The sequence below is a fragment of the Ischnura elegans genome, chromosome 11, assembly GCF_921293095.1.
Source record: "Ischnura elegans chromosome 11, ioIscEleg1.1, whole genome shotgun sequence".
In the NCBI taxonomy this organism is placed as follows: Eukaryota; Metazoa; Arthropoda; class Insecta; order Odonata; family Coenagrionidae; genus Ischnura; species Ischnura elegans.
Genome location: NC_060256.1, coordinates 95,615,921 through 95,642,827, shown reverse-complemented (window position 1 = coordinate 95,642,827; position 26,907 = coordinate 95,615,921). Strand labels below are relative to the sequence as shown.

General features: G+C 42.1%; 1 protein-coding gene across 1 annotated transcript in view; it reads left to right on the top strand.

The window, feature by feature from the left end:
* The window catches only part of LOC124167670 (homeobox protein aristaless-like), a 147,324-nt gene extending 120,810 nt beyond the window's left edge, over positions 1 to 26,514 (top strand). The window contains exon 4 of the mRNA XM_046545654.1: positions 23,935 to 26,514. Within this exon, the coding sequence (XP_046401610.1) occupies positions 23,935 to 24,609 (675 nt within the window). The 3' untranslated portion in view covers positions 24,610 to 26,514. The remainder of the gene's footprint in view (positions 1 to 23,934) is intronic.
* Positions 26,515 to 26,907: the final 393 nt, after the last annotated feature.

Genomic DNA, 26,907 nt, shown 5'->3' with positions numbered 1-26,907 from the left:
TTTCATCAATAACCATAGATATATAAGAAAATGGCGGAGCCTGTTTTCAGCCCATTTTTTTTACATAAACATAGAGAAAAAGTAGATATTGCCACGGACCTCCGCCAAGTGACAGATACCACGTCGTTCTATGAAGCTTCTGCATTGTGAATCTAAAGTCAAACGTTGCACCACCTCGCAACCTCGAGTTTTAAATAGTTTTTTCTTGCGTGCTGTCGACTCCGGTTCTGGCCGGCGCGGCGGCGGAGAGTACGGCGACGCGGCAAGCGTTGAGGCGATGCTACCCACCCGCTGCAATACGACTGCACCCGATACGATTTTATAAAGTAATATTTACTTTCTATCTACTCAGAATCTCATGAGGGAAATCTTTGAATTTCACCAATTTTTGCGATTGCGTTATAAAAAATGAAAATTTGAATTTCACGCGCGCTGATCAAACGGTCGTTCCGGCAGCACACACTTCTGTACCACAGGCATAATTTTTGATAATACGCATGTGTTTTGGTCAAAAATGCCTTAATCAAACATTTGAATTACTATTTTATATCGTGTGATTAAGCGATAAAGGAGTGAAATATAAGTTTTCGCACGTTGGCACTCCCGGATGGACATCCGTTTCGCGTGGCTCCCATGGCGACCTGATACAACTGCACCTTGCTCGGTAAACACAGTCTGTGATCCGCCGTGATGAAGGAAGATGATGGCGGCGTACCTGACCAGTAGCAATCGGGAGATCTGGGTTCGAATTCCGGTGAAGCTAAATAATTTTTCATGAAATATTTACCCTAATTTTAAATGAGGAAGTGTTAAAAGGTGGAAATAGAAATAACTGCCATTCAGAGCCCTCTGGATCGCCGATAATATACTAAATACTTAGTTGGACCCAATCAGGGAGTAGCGTACATCTACATACTACCCCACAAGCCGCCTAAAAAAGGCGTGTGGCAGGGGGTGTTAGGATACCAGTCGTCTGCATATAAAAATCAAATGCTCAAACAAGATGACGACTAGCATTTATTAAAGTACCTTATGGTTCGGGGAAAAAACCAATTCCCATATCTATCCGTTCGGTAAAATATCTCTCTTTATTTATCGCTTCTATCGGACCTGGAAATATATTGGGGCTGTTTGTTATGTTGTCCGCGTCGCTTTTAAAGATGTTAATTGTCAATCGTTAGAGCAATCTTAGCCCAGAGCGCAGCCTCTGAGTCTCCAGCGGCTCCCAGCCTAATAGGGTAGTTTCCTTCATCAAATAAAACGAAAGGCATTGATTGAGATTCGTTACCCAACATCAGTGTATTCATAATATACAAATTATTTGGTTTTAGAAATACCGGTTTACACAAATGGCAATGGTCTATTTTAACCTCATTTGAAAAAGGCCGGATGGGTGCCCATGCGATGCCACTCCACGTGACGTCACAGGGACCTAGTTTCTATACGAGTAGATAGGAGTTTTACATCGTCTATGATTACCAATGCATGCATGAGACACAGAGCTTAGGGAAACATTTCTTAATTATTACCTATTTAAATTGCCTATGTAAGGAAAGTCTCCTTCATTTGATAGGGTATTAATAATCCTTATTTAAGCCAAGCGCTACCTGCTAGCAGCCTGAATCGTAGCGGCGCTCATATCCTCACACCAAGGTGACTTAGCACGGCGGCAGCTGAAAGCATGATGACGTCACACGGGCTTTTCCCAGAAATCATACTTAGCCTTCGCGTTTTGGCGAGCTTGAAAATATTCACTTTTCATTTAATGGCGAAAAATAGATATCGTTATTTAAAAATCTAAAAGCGTGAAATACGTACTCCATAATTAATAATCATTCGATTTAGGCAATAAAAAAATAGGACACCACCCTACTATATCTCAAGAGCAATATAGCGACGTAACGTCTTCAGTAATAATGGACAATTGCAAAATTCGGCGTGATAAACAAAATTTATCGATATTTGAAGCGTTCTTCTAAGGATGATGATCCGATCAAAAGCCTACACTTCGACGGCCGTCTTGACAAGACAAAATCACCCACAGGCACCGTATAAGGTTGGCCAGTCGATAATGCGATTGAGTTCACTGTACACCGCTGTGCAATCATCATGCCGGCGAATGGTTGCATTTTTATTGAGTGCATTCAACAAACCGACGCTATTGCATTCGGAACACGATGCAATAATAACAAATCGTGTCAACTGCAACGCGAAAAATCAATGAGAAAAACAGCATGAATGATTCGTTAGCCGTCGATGGCAGATTTTGGAAATTGTATAACAGTAGTTCATATAACACTATCTCTTTCTCATAATTTCTCTAATTTATAAAGTATGAGATAGATGGCCAGGCTTGCTTTTTCCATATCATGCTTTCATAAGTGGAATATTTACGATCCTAATTTAAACATAACGCCAAAATGTAATGCCCCGTGTAACGGGATTGATTCAGCATTTGTGGCAAAATTTACTTCTCTAAGCATACGCTATTTAAATATCCATACGCTAATTCGGGAACATACAATCTGAACCCATTTCGTGAGGAAAGGATTTGGCGAAAGCCACTCCGCCGATATATCATTAGGTCGCGCATAATTTGGAAACAAAGCAGTGCAATCCCATATGGTCGAATATTTACGGTCCATGTTGTGGCGTATCGGATGATCTGAAAGTTAATGGATAGAAAATTCTCATCCAGCAGATTTATGATTTTACTGGCGTAATTCCTCAGACGCTAAATAATGATTTTCAATTAAAATTCGATTCACAGATTTTCAGGCGAAAAATTGGACAAATGAGGCGATTATGAGCAGCTAAAACAGCGATGGAAATAGGTTTCGTCTCGAGTGGTGGGCACGCAATGAATTGTGGGACGCGTCCTTTCAGCGCCGAAGAGAGATGCAGTCGCCCGAGTAACCCCCCACCCCCTTGTCACGTGGAAGTGCTAACGTCATTCGCCACCAAGGTTGCAAAGGTACACCGTTGGCTACCGCGTATTCGTGGGGATCATTCATCACCGATAATTGATGTGGATATCCGATGAAGAGGTAATTGTTATGATCTGGTTGTAAAAAGCGGACGATATTATTTAAGAATAAATGACGTATGGGAGTCTGAGTGAAGAACAATACACCTTTTGTGTACTTTCCCTGTAATTGGTCGATTTTAAAAGTTTTGGCTCGATTGACAATCATCCTCGTTCACGCGGCAAAAGGAATGCTTTATATTGGGTGTGGACGGACGGCAGCAGAGTCCTCTGTGTGGCAGTTCCCCAAACACACATCCACAAATGCAGCCTACATCCCCAAAAACACACAGTTTCTTAATCTGAGCAAATGCATGGTGGTAAATTTTTCGTCCAACTATAACCATTTTTATGCTGCGGATTCGTCCAGCTTGTTGTGGGAAGATTTTCGGATTAAAGGCTAAAAGAAAGGTGTTATTTCACACTCGTCCGACCGCACCTTGAATATGCAGTGATTGGAATATGGAATCCGGTGCAGAAAGATTTAATCCGTGAACTGAATAAAATACAAAGGAAGGCTGCGCGGTTCGTCAGAGACTGCACACAGAAGACGTTACTCAAATTTTAACCGAATAGGGTGGTTTCCTATTTTTTATTGCCTAAATCGAAAGATTATTACTCCTGAAGTAAATATTTCACGCTTTTAGATTTTTAAATGACGGTATCTATTTTTCGCGATTAAACGAAAAGCGAAAAATTTCAAGCGCGCGAAAACGCGACGGCTAAGTAGGAATGCTGGGAAAACCCCGTGTGACGTCATTCTGGTTCCCGCTGCCACAAGTGAGGTGACCTTGGGGCGAGGCTTTGAGCGCTGATACGACGCAGGATGATAGCAGGTAGCAGAGTACCCTGCTAGCTGGTAGCGCTTGGCTTAAATAAGGATTATTAATACTTTATCAAACGGAGGAAACTTTCCGACCTTAGGCAGTTTTAATAGGTGATTATTAAGGCATGTTTCCCTGAGCTCTGTGCCTCATGCATGCATTGGTAATCTCAGGCGATGTAAAGCTCCTATCTACTCGTGTAGAAACTAGGTCCCTATGACGTCACGTGGAGTGGCATCGCATGTGCGACAATCTGGCCTTTTTCAAATGAGGATAAGATTGAACATTGTCATTCGTCTGAATTGGGATTTATAAACCCAAATAATTTTTACATTATGAATACACTAATGGTGGGTAAACAGGTAATCGTTACACTATCAGGAAGTCTCCAGCGCGCGAAGGAAACGCCCGTGGATAAAAGTGATACAAAAAGTACACCCAAAAACGATGTTCATTTGTCAGATGCAAATTATTTCGAGATTATTATTTTTTGTCTTGAATTGTTACTTGTTTCGACGAATTTCCATAAAAAAATGAACTGCGATCAATATAGAGTCTGAGTTATGCTGCGATCAATTCAGAGTCTGAGTTATGGATCCCATTGGTCGGTATCGTTTTCAAAAATGCTATTGGCATCAATGCCCTCGCAAAGTGTTATGATCCAAGGTTTGCCGCCTCGAACGAGGCAGCAAACCTTGGATCCTGAGCACTGTGCTATCCAGCGTGCGAATTCCCCGATGCTGGAGGCTCATGCATCGATTCGTATTCCGACCCATGACACTTCCGGCGACATTTGAGACGACACTTCGAGTCGATGAATCGAGTCGAGTTTATAGGGATGTGCGAGTAGTGCTTTTGGATATCGAGCCGAGTATTGAGTCGAGTTGAAAACTTGTCGCAAGTATCGAGTCCAGTATGGCCTTTCCTGATCTATGCTTCAACATATTCCCTTTTTTCCAATGCCCTTGTGAACTTTCTATTTTGAATGTTTACCTTGATTTAAAAAAGAAGATACAATGAGGAATGTTGATCGCAATTGTGTCACAATTAGGAGATGAATTGAGTGGGTTGGGAGCCAAGGGGTAAAAGTGATTTCTCTTTCTATACTTATAGATTTAGGTACAAAAAATTTGGTATAGAAAACAAACGAGATCGACTAAAGCAGTGCATTTGATTTACAACTCGATTTCAGCACAGAACAGACTTACTCGTATCCCATGCCAATAAAGTTTTTGTGTATTTATTATAACAATTAACTTTGCCTAAATCTGTTGAGAAAAAAGTCACTTGTACCCCTTGGCTTCCAACCCATTTAATTGAAATTACTGTGTCTTATACAGTACTGTCTCTACGAGCACAATTGAAATTAATTTACCTCTAGCAGTATGTCGTCAATTTAATTGATGTATATGTCCAAGCTGCTCAGAAGAGCCTTCAGTAAAGGCATTCATACAAACGTAATAAAGATTATATTCATGAATGAATCATGTGATATTTGACCATTTCAAATTCTCATGCAGAGAAACTAATTTTTCTACATGCTCGGGCAGCAAGTTTTGACGTCTCCATGTTACAGTATTACAGCCTGCAGAATTTTGTCTTTCGCAACGCACTTGTGTGGCTGGACGAGTACTTTCTTGCTAAAGTTGCAAGATTTGGGAACCTTGGGAATTATTATTAAAAGTTACATCAAGGATTTTTATGGATGTCGATTCCTCTGGAATTTAAGTGGACGAAGCGAACGAACTATTGAACTCAGCCTTATCTTTGTTGATCAATTAAAAAAAATTAATTCTTACTTCGTCTAATCAACCATAAAAAACTATTTGTTTCTTAGTCCAAGAAGTAAAAGAAAACAAAGAAATAAACGAAAATTAACGTCGGATTTACGTAGTAATAGAAATGCTAAAAGATGGCACCACTTGACGTGACGTCAAATACCGGAAAACCGGAATTTTCCGCTAGAACCTAAAAGTTGCATTTTTTCATAAGAAATTCTAACAATTTCACCTATTATCCCGGCATTTGAGTAAATAAAGCATGAGCAATGCAGCGGTTCACACCGGCAGAGGCGCAGCTGGGAATTAAAGCTAGGGGGGGTTTTAGGCGCAAATAATACTTACTACGGGTGTTGGGGTTTTGCATACCCATCAGGGTAAACAAGAGTTGCGCGGGCCCTCCTCGAGAATAATTTTAAGATTTATGGCTCAAAATGGCGAGTTTTACGGCTTTCTAAGGGATATTTGATAAACCTTATACTATTTTATAAGTAATACTGATCCAAATAAGTAAAATGGATTAAACTTAAAAATTTCTCTAAGCTCTGGGGGGGTTAATCCCCCAAAACCCCCCCCCCCCCCTCGCTGCGCCACTGCACACAGGTTACGCCGTCGGGTCCGAAGACGGTTGGCCATAGCGTCTGACGGAAAGGTATTCGGCGCTCACTTCGACAACTATATTGGGTGACTGCTACGTTCACAAAAGCTGAAACTCGTAGGCTAAGTCTACGTCTACTAGTCAACTCGACTATCGAATTTTCGAATACTCACACATTTCTTCGAGTGCGCGTTAGACATTTCAAACTCACCAAACTTCGATCGCATTGCTCGTAATGAACCACTAAAAATTATAATAAAGTAATATGATTGCAGCAATTTATTTTACATGAACTATACGTACCATTTCAATGTAAATCTTTAGGCGGTCCCCAATGCGACTGCCAGTGAGTGGGGTCACCTTCGGAATTTTTCAGAGATACTGAAACAGCAAAGAATATCACTCAGTTGGAACAAGGAAACTTTCTCACAAACATTTACCTGATAATAAAATATTATATCAGAACAGGGAAATCAAAGAACATATCGATACCTCCACTGCATAAACGCTCAACAATCGCACACCGAATCAAATCCGCTCATCTAGATAGCCCTTGTAGTACTAGATGAGCGGATTCTATTCGGTGGTCGATTGTTGAGCGTTTATGCAGTGGAGGTATCTACATCTACATAATACCCTGCGAGCCACCTTTAGGGTGTTTGGCAGGGGGTGATCAATCACCAGCATGCAGCATGCAATTGGACTCCCAAATGCACACCACACGGTCCAAAAAGCGTCACGTATACTAACAAATTATACTACCCTATGCTGTTAGAATAATAATAAAATTAAGAAACATGCATTAAGTTTTATATAGGTTAGTAGGATACACTACAAGTCATATTTATGAGTTCTATCGCTGCCGTTGTAATCTCTTATTGATCGTGAAAAAAAGACATTCTGAACCTGTCTGTTCTACAATGCATCTCTCTTATTTTATTTATATGATCGGATCTTCTGTAGTATTTTGGCGTCCGTAAGATATAGTTAACTTCGTTAGAAAAGACACTGCTCTTGAATTTATCTAATACGTTTAATCTATTTTTCAATCTACGGTCCGTCAGGGATTCCCATGAGTTTATCTAAGAGGTCAGTTACACCAACAAGACTATCGTAACGACCTTTCACGTACCTGGCAGCTCTTCTTTGCACGCGTTCTGACTCTATCGATACATCGCAGCCAACAATTACTGTAGCTCCCTATATAATTCTCTGTGGAGAATAGCCAAAGCGTCGCCTGATTTATGAAAGTTGATATTCGCACGTCGACTCGATTTAGAAATCGAGGTAAGCAAAAAAAAATAAAAATAACAGTTAAATCCAGAGTGGTTTCGAGAATGTCTCTCTCAAACAGATTCATTGTATCAATTGACAAGTAACTTTTGAGCACATAATGCACCTACTCAATGAGCGAGAAAAACGGTTGATGTTATGGCGACCAACTGTTGATCGGGTGGCTGTCCTTGAGTTGCCGACAACGAGCTTTGAGGTAAGGAGCTGACTGCCGAGAGAGGCTGTGGGGGAGAGCGGGTGAAGGCTCGCTGACGACGACGCTGTCCCGAAGACGCGCAAATACTTCAATCCGTTTTCTTAAGTGTGCGCAGTGGCAATTGGTGCGAGCAATCTATTTATTCTCCATTTTTACGATATGCTATTTAAAATCGAGAGGAAAAACAATGGAAAGTTACGAATTAGATTTTCAATCGTTACCAATATGAATTTCGCTTCACAGCCTTCATTTCCACTCATTTGACTGTGAAAATCGCATGGCCCTGTCCACCAGCGACTCTATTGGCGACTTTATTAAACCCATCAAAATGCACGATGGACGATGACAAATTAAATGCCTCATCGAAAATTCAAAGTAACTGTTCCCCGTAAGTTCGGCCTTTTCATTATTCGCTTGTTTGTTTTTTCTATAGTCTTTGTATGTGCCCATCCTAGGGCAAGAAATTCCATATGTGCAGTGTGCACACGCACGGATTTTCAGGCGGACTCCGCAATACTAAAGGAGGTGGTGGCGGAGACCATTTAAAGCATTTTATTACAACGTTATTCTTAACTCACTTTGGTGTCTGTCTGTTTGTTACGGTGGAATTTTGTAACTCAATTTTAACACACTTAACGACTAGCTAGAGCATTGAAACTTTATATCTAGCTCAGAACTTGATGACAATGCAATTTACTTACTCTTTTACCACCATCGGAACAGTATTTCGTCTCATATTTAGGAATAAATATTTAATCTGGAGTTCCAAAAATGGTCACCAAAATGCAGGCGCTGCAGTCAGTATAGCTGTATTTAACTGACTTTAGAACATAGTAATTACAATAACATCTGTCGTAGTCTAATTGTTATCAAATGCAACTTCTGTGCGGGGGAGGCTCGGATCGAGACTAACGGAAAGCCTTTTTTTAATATCAGCTCGAGTTGACACTTCACTACCGTGTTTGTAAACAAATTTCCTAGTAAATGTTGACAATCAGTAATGTCCGTGTTCCTGTCGACGAATCGAGCAGTTTGATTTCACTTCGTCGGAATGTTTGCAAAGTAGTTTAATCGGAAGGTGAGCTCATCAGCAAAGAGTTCCAGAATATGATTGATCACCACAAAAATCACAAATGGTTGATTGAGCGAGCAATTTCGACGACCTAGAACGAAGATGTGGACGGCTCAAACTAGGTAAATCAGGATCAAATAGTTGGTACTATGCATGAAATCAAATCTTTTAACTGTGTAACAAACGAAGACGAAGTCATCAACTATCTATCTGAATATTTAAAGTCCTTGGACGTACTTGGCTCACCACGGCACGATTTACAACTAAAGGTAGGCTCTGTGTTCTTGATCTTTCGAAACCTAAACAAACCAAAACTATCCAACTGAACGCGTTTGATGATAAAAAAAAAACGGATAATGAATGTGATTCACGCGACTATACTCAAAGGAAAATTCTAAGATGAGGAAGTTCTCATGTTCCGAAGATTCCATGATCTCAACTTATATACCCTTTTGAGCATAAATGAATTCCAGTTCGTGTTGCATTCGTGATGATGATGAACAAATCACTAGGTCAATCTTCCAGTTTTTGTGCACATATGCTCATGAAAATCCATGATTTTATATGTAGTACGTTCACGAGTAGGTAAACTATCCGCATAATCTCCTTCTTCGCTTCGCTATATTCATTTCGATTCATCTGCTTTATCTTGCGCCTGATAAAAAAACTGTAATATATCAGAAGGTGCATAACTCAAGAGATTGAACCCGTGTGTGTAGGTGCCATTGTACGTTTACGCAGTGCACTTCCCCGAAACCGAGTTATAACTAGCGCGCCACGAGTATATGACATATTAATATTGCTGATCCCTAGGGGCTATTTTCACGAGATTTTGAGCGTCAGTCTAGTATCGGTCTAGCGTGGCGTAAACTTGCTCCAAGAACGGGTTTGACATTAATAATTGCTTCAGAAGACAAGAGTGTCTTAAATTCCCTAAGTTAAAACAAAAAGTTATAAAATTCATTTTAAAACTAAAAAGAAGAAAATGATATTATAGATAAAAAAATTAAAAAAACGTTTTTCCCGCCAACTAAAAAGGAGAAAATAAATTTCTCTGTCCATATCTGAGTCTCGATATGAATTGTTACTCGAATGGAGACGTACGATATGACAATCATTGCGACCAAAACGAAAAAAGTTGGGCGCACATTACTTTTAGTATTTGCAATAGGTGACATTACTGTAAAAACATTTTTACTAAACTGCGATTTCATTTACCAATCATATTCTTATCTAAAATCAACGCAATCGGATACTTATAGACTTTATTGATCTTTGAGAACTAAAACAGAATCAAAAATTCTCAGATATTAAATCTTCAAACATTGCGTGTCAGGTAATAAAAAATTCATACATAATTGCTGAATACTTTAACATTAACTGATGACTTCTTGAATATTGGCATTCATCAATGAACTCATTAGGTTCTATTTTCTTATACGTTCAGATGTTAAGCATTACCTTCTCATTCAATATAAACTGAATTTTAAATAACCTTAATAATAGTAATTAGTATCAATTAATAGCAGATACCATCAATTTACATAACGATGGAAAACCCAACTGTAAATGATAATAATCCAAATTGGTATTTATTGCAAATACTAAATGTAAGTGCGCCCAACGCTTTTCGTTTTGGTCGCAATGATTGTCATAACGTATGCCACCATTTGAGTAACAATTCATATCGAGACTCAGATATAGGACAGAGAAATTTATTTTCTTAGTTTTAGTTGGCGAGAAAAACGTTATTTTTTATATTTTTATTTATAACATTATTTCGTTTTCCAAACATGGGAACACAACTCCTTCGTCACCGAGCCATGGCAACGCATAAACGTTTTGGAAGCACTTTTCTGATACCATGAAAACGGTTTTTCTTGGGTATCCAGCCTTTTTTGACATTTTATTTATTATTCTGCATTTTTGAATAAATGAAAAAACTAAGGATGGACGAAAATGTTCAATTACATTTTTCATAAAAGATTAACATTTGAGGTTGATTAACCGAGAACGTCGAGCTAGTATAAAAAATACGATTGCGCAATATCACCCATTTTGATATTGATTGTCTCAGATCGCAATTAAGTATGAGCGCAATTGCAATTCAACAACAACACAGGCCAACAATGAAAAAACTTTTTTACAGAAAATACCTTATTCTTATGTTTTTAAAGTTGCTGAATCCAAATATGATGGTTTTAAAGTTGTATCACCCACCATTTATTCACATTTTACTGTTAAATTTATGAAATCAAGCAATATTTTTAGAATTTCACAGCTTTTTTATAGTTATAATAAAATTGAAAAAGTAGGTCTAATGAACGAAGATAATGGGGGATTACTGTTGGTACTTCACCGAGAAGTTCAGCAAGCGATTCATCGCAGAAAAAACTACACAAGAAGCTTCAAGGATAAAAGGGAAAGAAAATGTAGACCAATTCCAGTTGACAAGTGAACCCTGTATTATCACACTGTAGTAAATATAAAACAATTTTATGATGTAACGCAGTGTTTCATTGCTTTCCCTATATACCGTATTAGACTAAATATTAAATACATATTGCTTGGAAACTATGGGTGAAACAAAAAAACGAAGGCCAGGTTTGGATTCAGCACATAAAAATCTATAAAGATCAGCTATTAAAATAAAAAAGTTTTCAAACAAAATGTTTTGTTGGCCTGTGTAATTATTAATATTCTTGTGGCAGACACTTTCCCATCCCCGAAATTTGAATAAAGTTCAACTTTTCTATTTTGTCACTTTTTCTGAGAGTTCAAATTCATTAAAAATATATATGCACTGTGGAAAGTATTCGTACTACTTAAGGCGAAATTTTATGTGATTATTCGGGGAAAAGAGTAAATTGATTCGTCGCTGCCAACAATATTCTTATTGCAAAGGTCAACTAAATCGCTTGCTTATTTGTGCCACTACTCATTGCGTCATTTAAAGCATGTTTGAATCTGGAGGTTAAAGCCATCATCCAAATGGTTATTAACAAACATTCCAACCGAAATCATCTCCGTTTCCGTCAAAGGGTAATATATTTTATTATAATTTCATCTTTATTTTTCAAGCGAATTTAGGACAACATTGTCCTCTCTTACAATTCACTTGATTGACAATCACAAACATCCATGCCCTGGATGGTGATCAATCCACCCAGGCGGGATTCGAACCCGCGACCTCTAGGCTAGCATTCGGGGACTTTACCCCGGCGCCACCGAGGTCAGCAGTGGTCTGAAGTGCTACATGAGGTATGACAAGCAACTGGTAGATGACTCTGATGATTATTATGTAGTAATTTAAAGTGCAAACCATATATTAGCAGTTAAAATACCGTTATACAAGAAAACTTTATGGTAACCGCCTAAAGACAAACACAAGGAGAGGCCAGCTAATTTCAAACAGCAGACAATCGAAATTCGGATGTAATGCGGCCAGCACATCTCTCGGAGGCTACGTTTCTCACGAGTGCGTGGCGACGATGAGGAAGGCGGTGGAGGGGAGGGCGATCACGTGGGCCCCACCCCTCCCCTCTTTCCACTGTGGGCTGGAGGGGAAGTGTAGGAATGCTGGTAGGTCAGGTGAGGAGGCGCCTTAATTTACTTTAATTTAATAAATTACACGTTTCTCGAGACAGACCCTTCGCCATTATCAAATTATGTTCGTGCGTGGCGGGCCTCTCTGGAAATTGCCGTCGAGCGGAGCTGCCATCGCCCCTTCCGCTCCTACGTGATGCCACGACGTTTCGCGCGCACCACGGGAGCCAACCTCGAGGCGGGGTCAGCTAGAGCTCACCCCGGCCTAAAACACGGAGAGTGCGCGCGTGAGCCACTTGTCTCCTTCCATTCGAACGTGGGTTTGCGAATGGGTGGCATTTGACGGGAGAGTTAGTTGGCTTATCCGGGATTCGAACTCATTTCCCTTCAGTCAGAATGGAATCCCTCCACTCACTGGACACTCGAATACCTAAAAAAAAATTAATCTCTGAGCAGAAACACTGTGATCTGTGGAAAACGAGCGTTCCTTCACTGCGATGAACAATAGCATTTCTTCGTAGCGGCACTGTTTGTCACTTTTCTCACGCAATTGACGATGAAAACTTTCAGGTCCGCCTTATTTTAGTGAAACTTTTAAAGTGATGCGTTCGGTGTTAATGCTCTTAAATCTAAAGTGAGTCTCTTTACCCGTTAAGGTTTAATTGAAATATTATCAAAACTACAGGCTGACCCTGATTTAAACAAAGACTTAATTCCATGACGATACCGTAAATCGGTGAAACCCGTTGGTCAGTTAACACGAATACTTGAGAGGAATGCAAACTGTATTCTAGAATCAATGCGAGAAGGCGGTGTTGAATCTTGTGGCCATAGCACTCGACCTTTGTTTCCAAAAACGGGTCATTTCCACTTAGGCGAAACGCAATTCTCGTGCAGCTCAAAACGAAATTGTGTTAAAGCCTGAATCACACGATTAACTTTTTTCGTCGCAAAAGTGATCACTATCGCGATCACTTTTCCCGTCGCGAAAAGCGATCGCTCAAGAGATCATTTTTCTGAATCACACGGTCACTCCCGCCGTCGCTTTTCGCATCATTTCCGATATCACAGCTCGTTGTCATGGGACCAGCATCACGAAAATACATAGCGTGTTTGTTTATCTATGTCGTTCCCACAATTGTCAAACGCTGCGCTGCAATCACACCATGCGGTCATGCGTTCTGATTGGCTGATATGGGGTTTTAGGGATGGTTTCAGCGACGAAAAAGTGACCGGACGAGTGATGAAAAATAGCGATGGGAATCCTCATAGCGATTGCGAAAAACAACTGCCGGCGACGATCATTTTGCGAGTGATCACTCTAGTGATCACGGTAGTGATCACTTTCGCGACGAAAAAAATGATCGTGTGATTCAGGCTTAAGTGAGTGCGATGGAACGAAGACCTCAGTCTCAGTCTGTTCCATTCCAAGGAGTCTACCGCTGAAGCAGTTCTCTTTCGACCGTCTCCCTTCCTCCACTGGACCGTGGGACGGAGGGCGAAACGTCGCGAGGCGACTGAAGTGGAGAGCACCCACGTTTAGCGAAAATATTGATATCCAAGTTGACCACTGGAGGCACTATCACTCTCCGCACGTTTAAGGATTTCCAAATGCTGCCACTCGCAAAGCTAGCTACACTGAGAAATAAGCCGTGGCGCACCATTCACCTCAACAGGGAGTTGGACAACTGTAATTAGGAGTGTTCACGTTAATTTATATTCATTATCTCATCATTTTTGAGAAGCAATTGAAATTCACCCGAAGTGACTGCGTGAATGACGAGAGGCCCTCCTCCACTAATGCCTCAGCTGCTTTCCGCCTGATGTTCGAATCGGATTACGCGAAGCCATCCCTCGCCTATCTGCTTCGCTACAGCGTTGGAACGGAGCGTTGGGCCTGCTATCAAGGCACGGATTCAATCTCCAATGATATCTTCGGACAACTCCGAACGAAATTATACGCAGTTCGAGGTGACACATGAGAGTGGCCGAGAGTGTAGAGTCAGAGTGTGCGGTGGTGCCTGCGTGGACGCGGGCGTGGTAATGTTCAAAGGTTGCCTACGTCCACATATTACCCTGCATGCCAGCTGCCGAGGTGTTTGGCAGAGGGTGAGTCATCACCAACATGCACCAGAGGATTAAAATTTACTGCGTAACTTTAAATCGTACAATGGCGGAAAAAATTAACGCAAAGCTCATTGGCGTCTGAAAGCGGCCAGTTCAGGAATTCTCTGTCTTCCAAAATTAGGCTCTCGTAATGCTCTCATAAAACCGGGAATTTTAAAAGCTATATGCCCCTTATATCGGGAAAATAATCATATCCGTCGTATTATGACAACGCGCAAGAGATTCAGCTACGAATTCTTCCCAATGTTCTCTTAAGTATGCTTAACCCACGACTCACCTATAATGGAATCTACCCACGTCGGGACATCTGTGAACGAAGCCGACATATTGGGCATTGAGATTGCCTCAGTGCACAATTTTTCCGGTGGTGTAATGGATAAAGTATCATGCAACGACTCAGAAGCTCCTCGGCTCAAGTCTCCGTGACGGATGACGGAGTCAGAGTAGTCCATTAGGCGGCTGAGTCAGCTGGCTGTGTAGCGGGAAACATATTTGAGCAGTGTAGGTCTTTTTTAGAGTAGAGACGGCGGCGTAGCCAGGAATTTCGTTCGGGGGGCGGTCCAAAACCAGAAGGGAAATTTTTTGAAAAACAGGATACTAAGTAATGGGCTTTAAACTAATTTTAACACTTTTCATTATCGAAAAAACTTCATGTGTTCAAAAATATGTCGTAAATTCATGATTTTTTAATATTTCGTTTTCTTTCGTGGAGGAAAGTAATTATGTTTTTATGTTTCGGGGAGGGTCCGGAACCCGCGGGCTCTCCCTCTTGGCTACGCCACTGACAATGAGTAGAGGGTAGGGTAAGGTGTAGATATAAGAGTGAGTTGATAAATAAAGAGGTTAATTCAAACGTTCTCACAGGAAAAGGTTGTTCCAGAAATGAGAATAGAGTAGTAGATAGAAAAATCAGTGTTCAAGAATCATCATTATCAATTTACAATAATGCAAGTCATAACTTAGAACGAGAGAAACGTCAATTGAGTCATTATTTCAAAGGCAGTCAAGGTTAAAGTCATTGAAATGGTGAGACAATTAAAGTAAAAGCTGCAGTTCCTTTAAGTACGGATTTAAAGCGAAAAAAAAGGTTAATCGACCAGAGCGAATCGGAAATAGTCCCAAAGGGTAATAATATTAGTTTCGAAGTGGTAATCGTGGCAGTGGTTAATTAAGCCACCACGAAGAAAGCGTTCAGGAATGCATATACGAATTCTAAAAGAAAATAGTTTGTAGAGCAGATAGGGGATAGCCATAAGCATTTTGGTCTTATGCTTGGGAGGTTCAAGGTAAAAGATCTATCGTATGTCCGCTGAGAAACGATGATGGAGATGTGTTGACAAACGGTTCCGATAAAGGCAATTTATTAAATTCCTACTTCAAAAGCGTGTTCACCGAGCCTTCTGAGAACTCATCCGAGACAGTTGACAATCTCTGCATAAGAAAGATGCCCCTTGACATTAGTGCGCACGGAATAGAAAATTTACTGAAATCGCTCAGTCCAAATATATCACCTGGTCCAGATGTAATCCCTTCTCGCGTATATAGAGAACTAGCATTGGATTTTGCCCGTGACTTGCAGTCAATATTCAGTAAATCCATCAAGCAAAGCGAAGTACCTAATGACTGGTTAATTGCTGATGTAAGGTCAATATTCACAAACGGAGACAGAGAACAGCCATCTACTTACAGACCGATATCTTTAACGTCCAACTCATGCACAGTCCTTGAACACATCTTAGTCAGCTCGGTAATGAACGCCCAGACGGGCATTAATGGTTAATCAGAACTCAACATGGATTCAGGAAAAGTAGATCATGCGAAACCCATTTAGCTCTTTTCGCCCACGATATTTTAGTCTCCGGAGAGGACAACGTTCCAGTAAAAGCAATTTTTCTTGATTTAAAAAAATCATTTGATAAAGTACCCCACGGAAAGTTAATAACAAAACTGATATCGTATGGTCTTGATGAACATGTCATTTCCTGGATAAGAGAACTTTTGAGCGACCACATGCAAAGGGTAGTGTTAGATGGTGCAGTTTCCAACGAAGATAGAGTCACGTCTTGCGTTCCTCAGGGTAGTGTCAGAGGCCTGCTAGTAGATATTTCTTCTGTATTTCTTCTTTTTCTTTTTTCCTTTTTTTTTCACTTTATCAAATGCTTTTTCAAATCAGTAAATTCCCTTACAATGGTAAATAATTATGCCGGTGTTTCCTTTTGCTTTGATTCTCTGTTATGCAATATCGGTACGACTTTGCTAATAACAGTATCTTACTGTGATTAAAAAAAACTTTTACGTTATCGTCTATAATTCCGAATTCAGAAACCAGATAATCTAGGCTCGATAAAGAGACGTTCTGCGAAATGTAAGAACTGATGCGGGAAATAAACGGAAGGGCGGCCGAAACGATAGATAGGTGAAGATCGATATGTTTATTCGAGAATGTTGGTGAACGCAATCCGCCAAGTCAACTAACTCCTCCTCATATCAGCGAGAGATCGATCGACCGATCGATTGGTAAACTTACGTCAATGCGGACTTGATACATTAACCACTTGTTCGGGAAACTTCGCCAGAAAATTAGCCTTGGAGGAAGTTGGCGGGCCAATGTAGCTGGTAGACTTGGAATTGGGAGATTTGGGTTTGCACCCCAACTAATCCAAAGGATATTTCATGGCTAATTTCTAACTGAGCGCGATTACTTTATGGTTGTATCATCGGGTGATAACTTGGCAATATAGAGTCCGCACTTGGCTCGCCCACTCGACCCACCAATGTCACGTGACCACGTGCGCGCGCGCGAAAGACGGCGTCGTGCGTGCGTGCGTCAGGGCGGATGTCGCATCCCACCACCCAAGGCGGACCTTTGCACGGGCGCCCCCTGGGCGGTCCGTCCCTAATTGGAGGGGGCCCTCCTCTCAAATTGCTCGCCGTGATTGTGTTGAGCGGCAGCCGACTCTCTGGGATCGCAATTTCAACAGCCTTTGGCGTGCCCGCATCGAATTAGGGGCTCTAATGCATCCACTCCATCCGACACCACCGCCACCATTCGCTGGGGAATAACTCACGACTGCAGAGAATACGTACAGCACAGCGTTGGAGCACATCCCGTCCTCAGTGGCGTAGCCAAGGGGGGAGGGGGTCCGGACCCCCCCTGAAATATAAAAACACAATCATTTTCCTTCATGAAAGAAAACAAAATATTGAAAAATCATGAATTTAAAACATATTTCTTTAACAAATGAATTTTTTTCGATTATGAAAAGTGTTAAAATTAGTTAAAAACCCATTACTTAGTTCCCTGTTTTTCAAAAATTTCCCCCCCTGGTTTTGAACCCCCCCCCGAACAAAATTCCTGGCTACGCCACTGCGCCTACAGCGAAGCCTCCGAGTCGCTAATTTGAAATCTGAAAAAGGCTAACTTGTGCCGTTGGCAGTTTTTCCGCCTTCCAACTTGACGACGACAACTAGCGGTCGATAGCATCACTGATGCGGATTCATTGGGCGACTGTTTACTTTCCGCGCCATTAACTGCGATTTCGGCGCTTCCATCGCGTGCGGGCCCACAGTGCTCACGGCGCCCCACCGGCCGTCGGCGGCGAGAAAGCGAAGCAAAAAAAAGAAGATGGAGTGGCCAAATATCATCAGGCCACCAACGAGCCACGGAACATCGCATTAGTGTCAGCAGCACACCCTTTTGTTATTCTAAGAAATCGCTCCCTCCGCTAGACAGAAAAAAGAAGGCCGACTTCCGGTTGCCCGTCGAGGGGATAATTTTCACGCGGGGATTACAGGGAAGGGAGGCCGTCATCGTGATCCATCAGGGGCGGTCCAAGGACACGCCTCTCCGCGCATGCACTTGCGAGTCCCAGTTGATGGCGATATAATCGCGTTAAGAAGACATCTACTAACGATCTTTTTTGGTAACTCGCTTAAAAGGTAGGCAAACATCAGAAGACATTCCGGCAAAGTACTTTTAGAGTCAACCTAGGTCAATCACTGCCTATTTCTCAAATTTAAAATTTAGCCTTAATGAATTCCCCGCTGTAAATTTTAAATATTCTGTAAACCCGCAACTGTTGAGTTAAGGCTGGGACACAATCAACGCTAACGTGAGACGGTATACAGGATCCGGGAGAACGTGAGACGGGGAACGCCACCGTGCGGTCACAATTGACGTTCCCGTGGCCGGAAAGAAAATTGACTAACGCCCGCGCAGTGGTTTTGTTTGTAGTCTTCAGTCTTTTCGTTTGTGTGTAGGAAGAGTTTTGCAGAATGCTCGAAATCGACGAGGATAGTATGCACGTAAATTAAATAAAATAATGGCTTACCTTAACTGACATCTCTTCAGCTCACGTTGCACAACAACAACTGCTATATTCAGCAATGGGCGCCAACAATGCTGTATCGCTGTGATTGGCTTTCCGTGTACGGGGCACGGGAAGAGATGAAAGTTGCCCATCTCTCGCGTTTGCGTACTCTCCGTAAACGGTGGTTGTGTCCCTTCCATAAGCTTTCCCTTCCGCCATATTTTTACCGATTCCCGTTAACGGCTCGTGTCTCACGTTAGCGTTCATTGTGTGCCGGCCTTTAGATATGCTAAAAATGTCACCATGAAGTCACAGGTTTTAAGTTGTACTTCGTCAAAGGCAAAAAGACAAATGGTACTCCTATTCATGGCGCAATACTAAAGACCGATTTAAACAAACATAGCGACAAATGATAAATGAAAATTAGAATTAACGAAATATTTGGCATCACAGCGGGGAATTCAAAGAAAACATTTGCATAAACTGGACTCCTCCTATGATTCTTCAGCGGAACTATTACAGCCAACTGCCACAAAAAATGGTGTTTAAATTGAGTTTAGATGGCTCTTGACCGCTATCATTTCTTTTCCGAAGTTAACTGCTCAACTCCCGCACGGATAAGAATGTCCCCCCCCCCCCCCAATCACGCTAATATTCGCGTTAATTTCACTTCAGGTAATATCCGCGCTAAGTTTTTCTTTGAACACCGTTCGTCATTGACAAATCGTTACTGGATTAATCACACGCTGAGTGCATACCATTTGGAACTATTAATTCTCTGAACTGGCATTAAGCGATCAACGCGATCGGCAACATAATCTCATGTCATCATGCCCGCGAAAATTATCCCATTCACTATCACCATTCTATTCCAATATAATTTCAATGTCCACGTGTCGCAGCGGTGCTAATTAAATGCAAGCATACAACGACGTCGCATAGTGGACCCGAAATTGAAAAAAAAAACTTGCCAATAATGATTTTTTTACACTTCTGATTTAGGAAAAACTACTATATTTTCTAATTACATAATAATCAGTGAACACAAGGCTGAAATAATTTTAATTTTCAATTATTTTTTAGAGCTGAAGACGTCTGCGAGGTCGATATAAAATGATGATCTCGAAACAGTTTTCCCCATTTTTTGAAAAAATTGACTGAAGCATTTTGCTGCAGTTGCGTTTTCTTTTCAAGTGTTTAAATTAAAAGCATGCCATGATTAAAATGAACATTACAATAATCCGTTCCAGAGAAGATTTTTGTTCTGTTCATAGTTTTAACTACTTTTATTCAAACAATTAAAATTTCCTATTATTTTCTTACTTTTAATATGGTTTAGCAGAGATCATTATGTTTTTTCACTTTCCTACAAAGTTTTTTACACCAAATTATAAATCAAAATTTCCACTTTAATTCTCATTCGAAAAATCCTTCCTTAAAATGTCAAGCAGGCCAAAATTCGAATGTTTCATTTTGCATCGGGAATCGTCATTTTGGAATTTCCTGGGCATGTAAAAGTTATTTTATTTGCGTCAAAATGATTTGTTTAATTTTTAATCTCGCCAAAAATCAATAAAAATCCATTAAATCTTGAGTACACGGTTTTTAAGAAAAATGTAAATATTTGTTCCCCAAGCAATATAATGCAGTTGATAATTCGGAATTTTTCGATACATTTTTTGATAGAAATATTCTTTAAATCAATTGAGACCGGAATTTTGTCAATGTCAATCATTTTTATTACTTTTATGTTATGTTAAAATATTACCCCTTTCCGTTATTTTTTTCCTAATGCTAGGATGTAAGTGGTTACCACCACTTGTCTTTGATATATTCACTCCAGGAGTTAGACTGAAGTCTATGTTACTACACGGAAAAGAAAAAATTTCTCCCACTTGCACCCCTCCGATTATTTGGTGGTAAATCAAAATGATGTCGTGCGGTTCTCGCGCCCCGTGACCACCAATAGGAACAAGCTCCCGGGAACTTGTCGTGATGTGCGCAGCAGTCCATTTGAGGGGTTGGATTTCCTCTAAATGTTGAGTGAATTGAAGTCTAATTCTTTGCGGTATCTTTGTGGCATGTGCCCTCTTCTGATGGTTTTACCCTCTTGTCTCTGCGCGGAAGCCGCGTTCGTACGGCAATAAACCGAACGGTTCGCACCCCATTCACCCCCAAGTCCTTTGTCCCCGGCGGCCACCCCTTTGTGCAACCAGATTTGTTCTTTCATCACGTGCAAATTTTTCAATTTTACTAATAGGATGGTTTCCTATTATTTTTTTATTGCCTAAATGGAAAGATTATTACTCCTGGAGTACGCATTTCACGCTCTTAGATTCTCGAATGACGATATCTATTTTTCGCGATTTAATGAATAGTGAAAAATTTCAAGCTCGAGATAACGCGACGGCTAAGTATGAATGCCGGGAAAAGCCCGTGTGTCGTCATTCTGGTTCTCACTGTCGCCGTGTGAGGTGACCTTGGGGCGAGGCTTTGAGCGCTGATACGACGCAGGTTGCTAGCAGGTAGCAGAGTACCCTGCTAGCTGGTAGCGCTTGGCTTAAATAAGGATTATTATTACCTTATCAAACGAAGGAAACTTTCCGACCATAGGCAGTTTTAATAGGTGATTATTAAGAGATGTTTCCCTGAGCTGTGTGCCTCATGCGTGCATTGGTAATCTCAGACGATGTAAAACTCCTATCTACTCGTATAGAAACTAGGTCACGTGGAGTGGCATCGTATGGGCGCCAATCTGGCATTTTTCAAATGCGGTTAAAAATTGGCCATTGCCATTCGCCTAAACTGGGATGTATAAAACCAAATAATTTGTATATTAATAATACAATAATGGTGGGTAACGAATCACAATCAATGCCTTTCGTTTTCTTTGATGAAAGAAACTACCCTATTATTTGCTCCATCCATACATTCTGTCTTCTCCGTACCTCATCTAAAAGGTGCCTCTCCTCGCCAACCATATCCAGCACTTCGTCTTTCCTTTTCCTCTCCGTCCATTTCACCTTCTCCATTCTTCTCCATACCCACACCTCGAATGCCTCGAATCATCTCTCGTCTTCTTTCCTCAATGTCCACGTTTCCGCACCGTAAAGCGCAACATTCCACATCAAACTCTTCACTAACCTTTTCTTTAAACTCTTATATAACAATCCTCTCAGAATTTCCTTCCTGTTCACGAACGCCTCCTTTGCTAATGCTATTCTCTTCCTGATGTCCTTACTACTGTATCCGTTTTCCTCTAACGTACTGCCTAAATAGTTGAACTGCTCAACCTGCTCAAGTTTTCCACCACCCACCATTATCTTGAGTCTCACATTCCTCGCTCGTGATGCTTAAAGAAACCGCATTACCTGAGTTTTCTAATGATTAATCCTCATCCCATACTCCTCGCAACGCTCGTATAACGCATCCACTAGAGAAGTCCGAGGCAATGAAATTGATCCAAGGGAAGCTATCACGGAATAACTGCGTAGATCGTATTATTTAAGTAATCACTCACTCGCAAGGGTTAGGATAAGTAAGGATTGTATGGGAATGAAGCCGAATGTTGGCTTGGGAAGGCGAGGACACTGCTCACTCCGAAGCGAGCCGTTCTTTCGTTTGAATGATCCACAAAGGATGGCGGAGATCCTTTCCCACCTCGTAGCATTTTGTTTTGGGGATGTCCGAAGGCTTCTCTAGGGATACGAACCCGGGACCACTTGACATGCTCCGCCCACTCTGCTCAAAGCTCTACACTCCACGAGCTCCATTTCAGTTCATCCCGATGAAGTAGATCGCGGGCGATAGCTTAAAGATTTAAATTTCATTTTTAAATCGTATTCTACAAATAAACTTGTGGTAAATTTTAGTTTAAGAGTTTTTTTACTGGTTCAAGAGGTTTTCCGCAATTAATCCACGTTACCGATGTCGCTGATGTAAATTTAGTCCCTAGAAACCCTCATTACACTATGCAAATGTTTGCAATGGCGTGGTCTGCATACCCAAGGGAGAGTTTCGAGACATGACAGCGAAAACTTTAAACGAGTCTCCAAAAAAGGGAGTGTGGGAATGGAGGGACTCGTCTCGTAGCGAGAACAAATGCAATCGCTGTAGCGTGCTCTTGAAAGGGACGTATTAGGCTCGGAGTAGAGGGTGAACCGTCTATAGAGGGACTGACCATCGGTTGTCCCCACGAGAGCAACTTTAACCCTGATTAATATTTGAAAGAGTAATTTTCTAATGTTATTTGATTGAATACCTGATGATGTTATTTAAATTGATCCCCATTACATTTTTTCGTAAATCTTCCCATCTTTGGTCTCAACCCTCCCGCTGATGAGTTTGTGACGTCGCAAACTCCCACCCTATCTCCCCTCGGTCTCGCGTGCTTCGTCGCTGAATGTGCCAATCGTCTCCTCAATCTGCGTTTCTCTCTCTCGACCTCCGGCCGATCATCCTCACCTGCCAACATTACTCATCTTACTCATCAAGAGTCACCGCAAGCTATCACATTTGATTCTGGAGTCAAACTTCGGAAATAATGACTGAATGGGAAGATTACACCTACATTCTACCGCAATGCAATTCGCCTCAATAGGCGTGTGGCGTGGGAGTGTCAGAAGAGCGGCCGTCAATGGAAAGAAAACGCGCGTATAAATTACCCTTATTAAATACCTTTATTGTTCTGAATGCGGAAAAGGAATTCCTCTCCGTTCAGCGAAATATCTCCTTTAATTTATCGTTTTTCTCGATCTTGGTAATATAATGGGGTTCTATAATAATATTGGTACCCATAATATGATCAGGGGCGGATCCAGGATTTCTTTCGGGCGGGGGGGGCACAAGCAAGGCTGTATCCAGGATTTTGTTCTGGGGGGAGCACATGAATACCTCGTAATACAAAATGAACGCAATGATAATGGGACCGTATTAAAAATCTTGCATATTTTTTAAGGGTCTGGGGGGGGGGGGGAATCGTACCCCCCGTGCCTCCCCCCCTAGATACGCCTATGAATTTGATGTTATTCGCGTCGTTCTGTCAGACATCATTTTTTCGTCTTGACTCGTGTTCTCCCCCCACCTTATTCTTTTGTTGAAATGCGATTTCCCAATGCACAGCGATCGCAACTTGTGTCTGATGTGAGTGTCTGTTTGCTTTGCAGGTGTGGTTTCAGAACCGGAGGGCCAAGTGGCGCAAGCAGGAGAAGGTGGGGCCCCAGGGCCATCCCTACGGCCCCTTCGGGTCCCCCTCCTCCTCCGCCCCCTCCTCCTCGCCCCTCGCCCCCGCCGGCATCCACCCCCACCACCACCACCCGCACCCTCCCCCGCCGCCGCCGCCCCTCTCGGCCTCCTACCACCACCAGCACCACCCTCTGCACCAGCAGCACCACCACCCGCGGCACCACCCCTTCCCCTTCGAGTTCCTCGCCTCCTCCCCGCCCTTCGTCTCCCTGCTGCCCCCGCCCCCCGCCCCCGCCGCCGCCGCCCCCTTCCTGCCCCCGGGCTTCCGCCCCCCGCCCCACCTCCTCCACCCCACCCCCTTCCACGCCCTCCTCGCCAACCTCCACGCCGCCGCCGCCTCCAGGCCCCCGGCCCCTCCTCCGCCCCTGCACGCCGTCCCGCCCCCGCCGCCGATGGAGGCCCCCGCTGCAGACGACTACCCCTCGCCCCTCTTCCGGCCCCCGGCCCGCTCCTCGCCCCCGGCATCCCCGCCGCCGCACCCGGACGTGGACCGCCGCACCTCCAGCATCGCCGCGCTGCGACTCAAAGCGCGGGAACACGAGATGCGGCTCATGCGACGGCACAGCGACGACCAAGACGATTCGTCCTCCAACTAGCTCACCACCGCCCACGTGCTCACTCCTCTGACTCTACTGCTCAACCGGCTTGCTCATCTCCCCGGCGGATCTTTCCCAATCATTTGATTTGGATCCTTTGGGGCTTGGCCGCGAGCCGGATTGAGCGGGCACCGGATGGATCCATGCGGCTGCCGTGGCAACAATCGCTCTCGGACTGCAGGTCGAATTCGATTGTTTGGTGACGAGAGACGACGATGCGTGCAATGTCTCCAACGTGCTCTATTCGGCTCTCTGTCTCACTATTCATATCTCTCGCTCGCACCCGTGGGAGGGCGTCTCTTAGTTTCGTCTTGGATGTGTGTGAGGCGTGTGTGTTCACGAAGACGCAGCCTCTGCAATCGGATCAATTAGGAACCAGTCCAAGAGGACGACGCATCAGATGTTCTCTCAATCGGCTGCCACTTACGTTCCCAATCCTAAGTTTTCAAATCATCGTCTAAGCCACTTCGTCACATCAATTCGATAGCCTTAATAATTTTCGAATTCTAAATAAATTTCAGTGAGTAATAACTGATAAATTCTGAATAAGTGCTATCGATAGAGGGAGGGAAAATAAATATAAACTAAGCAAATACTTAAAAAAAAACAATATCGATGATGGTGTGCTGAATAAATTGTGAAAATGGAATATCTCTGTGTTTAGCATGTGGTAATTATTTTACATGCATAGGCACACTTGCAACGGAGAGTGACCAGAAGGGACCCAACGCGGCCGCTAACTGATTTTTTCCTTTATTCCGTGACATTAGCATTGCTACGTCGTCAGGGACGCAACTGACGACTCTTGCAAACTAATTTAAACCAGAGTCCTCTAGATTGCACTCTCAACACTAACACACAGCCACCAAATGGTCGCTTCCATTTTGAGAGAGGCCATTGTTGGGTTAAACGGCGACCTAAAAGCGATATCGTGTCTTTTATTCAATGTTTATTGAACGCATGAATATTGCCCGGCATTCAAGAAGAGTCGAGATGATACCTGGAGACCGTAAGAACCAAACTACAAACAATTGAAACGTGACAACTACACGAACGTCGGAATTGAAAGTGAAAATTTTGAATTTTATCTATGGAATTATTAGAAAAGTTTATAAGTATGCTGACAAATCGTCGATTTCTCTAAATTGTCATTGGGGTTATGGAAAAAGAACAAAATTCACTGTGTTCGACGGCAATGCTTCCGCCATGTGCCAAACAAGCGAAGCGACGAGTCCACTAGGTCGTTAATTGCTATGAGGCAATGTAGAGGACTCTGATTGATGCGCGTTGCGTGGAAACACGTTTTGTGGCCGACTGGAGAAGTCTCCTGTGTAGTATTCGTGGTCATGAGATACCTTCCCTCAGGGACTTTGAAGTTGGCGTAATTTTTTAAAATATGTATGAGCTCAATCGCAATGATTCCGTCCATTTTCCACTTCGTAACATTCCGGGAAACGTCTGCTGACGACAATCAACGAGTATCGTGTGAACATTTCATCTGTTTGCTACAATGGTATCGAAGTGGCGGGACAGCCTTCAACAGTTGTGAATAGGTACAGCGGTGGCTATTGGGGTCCAAACCACGATGGTCCGTGTCCGTCCAAGAGAGTGTGGTTACTCTATCTGCTCATATCCTTGTGTGTTGGTGTGACTGAATTGTGCTTTGTGCATTGATCGATTGAGATAATGATGTTTGTTGACTGAGTGAGCGTTTGTATGTACATTCAAAGTGAATGCAAGGTGCTCTCAGCGAAAATCAGTAGACCACTAAACACGTGAAAGTGGTTTATAACACCCTGATTCATTGAATGCAATCGTCAGTGTGACTCAGTGCCACCATTTGTAATTAAACGAGACAATAGTGTAATATTTTGAAATGCGGAATTAAATCTATTTAAAAGAAAAGTTTGTACTCAATTAATTATTCCTAATGAAATCGAATAAAATGACCCAGCAGCGGAAAAATGGAATTCCGCCATCACAGAGTAAGTATATTCAGGGAGGACACTATGGAACGAACACCTTTAAAAAAAAAAAGAGAGGAGAATGGAATGTTATCAGATGTCAAGTCTGAATTCCAGTCTATTCCATTCTCCTCTTTTCTATTCCTTTATTCCGTAAGACTTTTACAGAAATTGGGGGTCCTTTAACATTTAACCCCCTATTAAATTAAGTTACAATTGCTTTATTAAAAAAAATAATATGTTAGAGAGAAACAAAAAAAATAATTAGCTTTTAACTAACAAAATTAGTTTTACAGTAGAGTACTAGATGAAAAGATTTTTTGGACATTTTCAT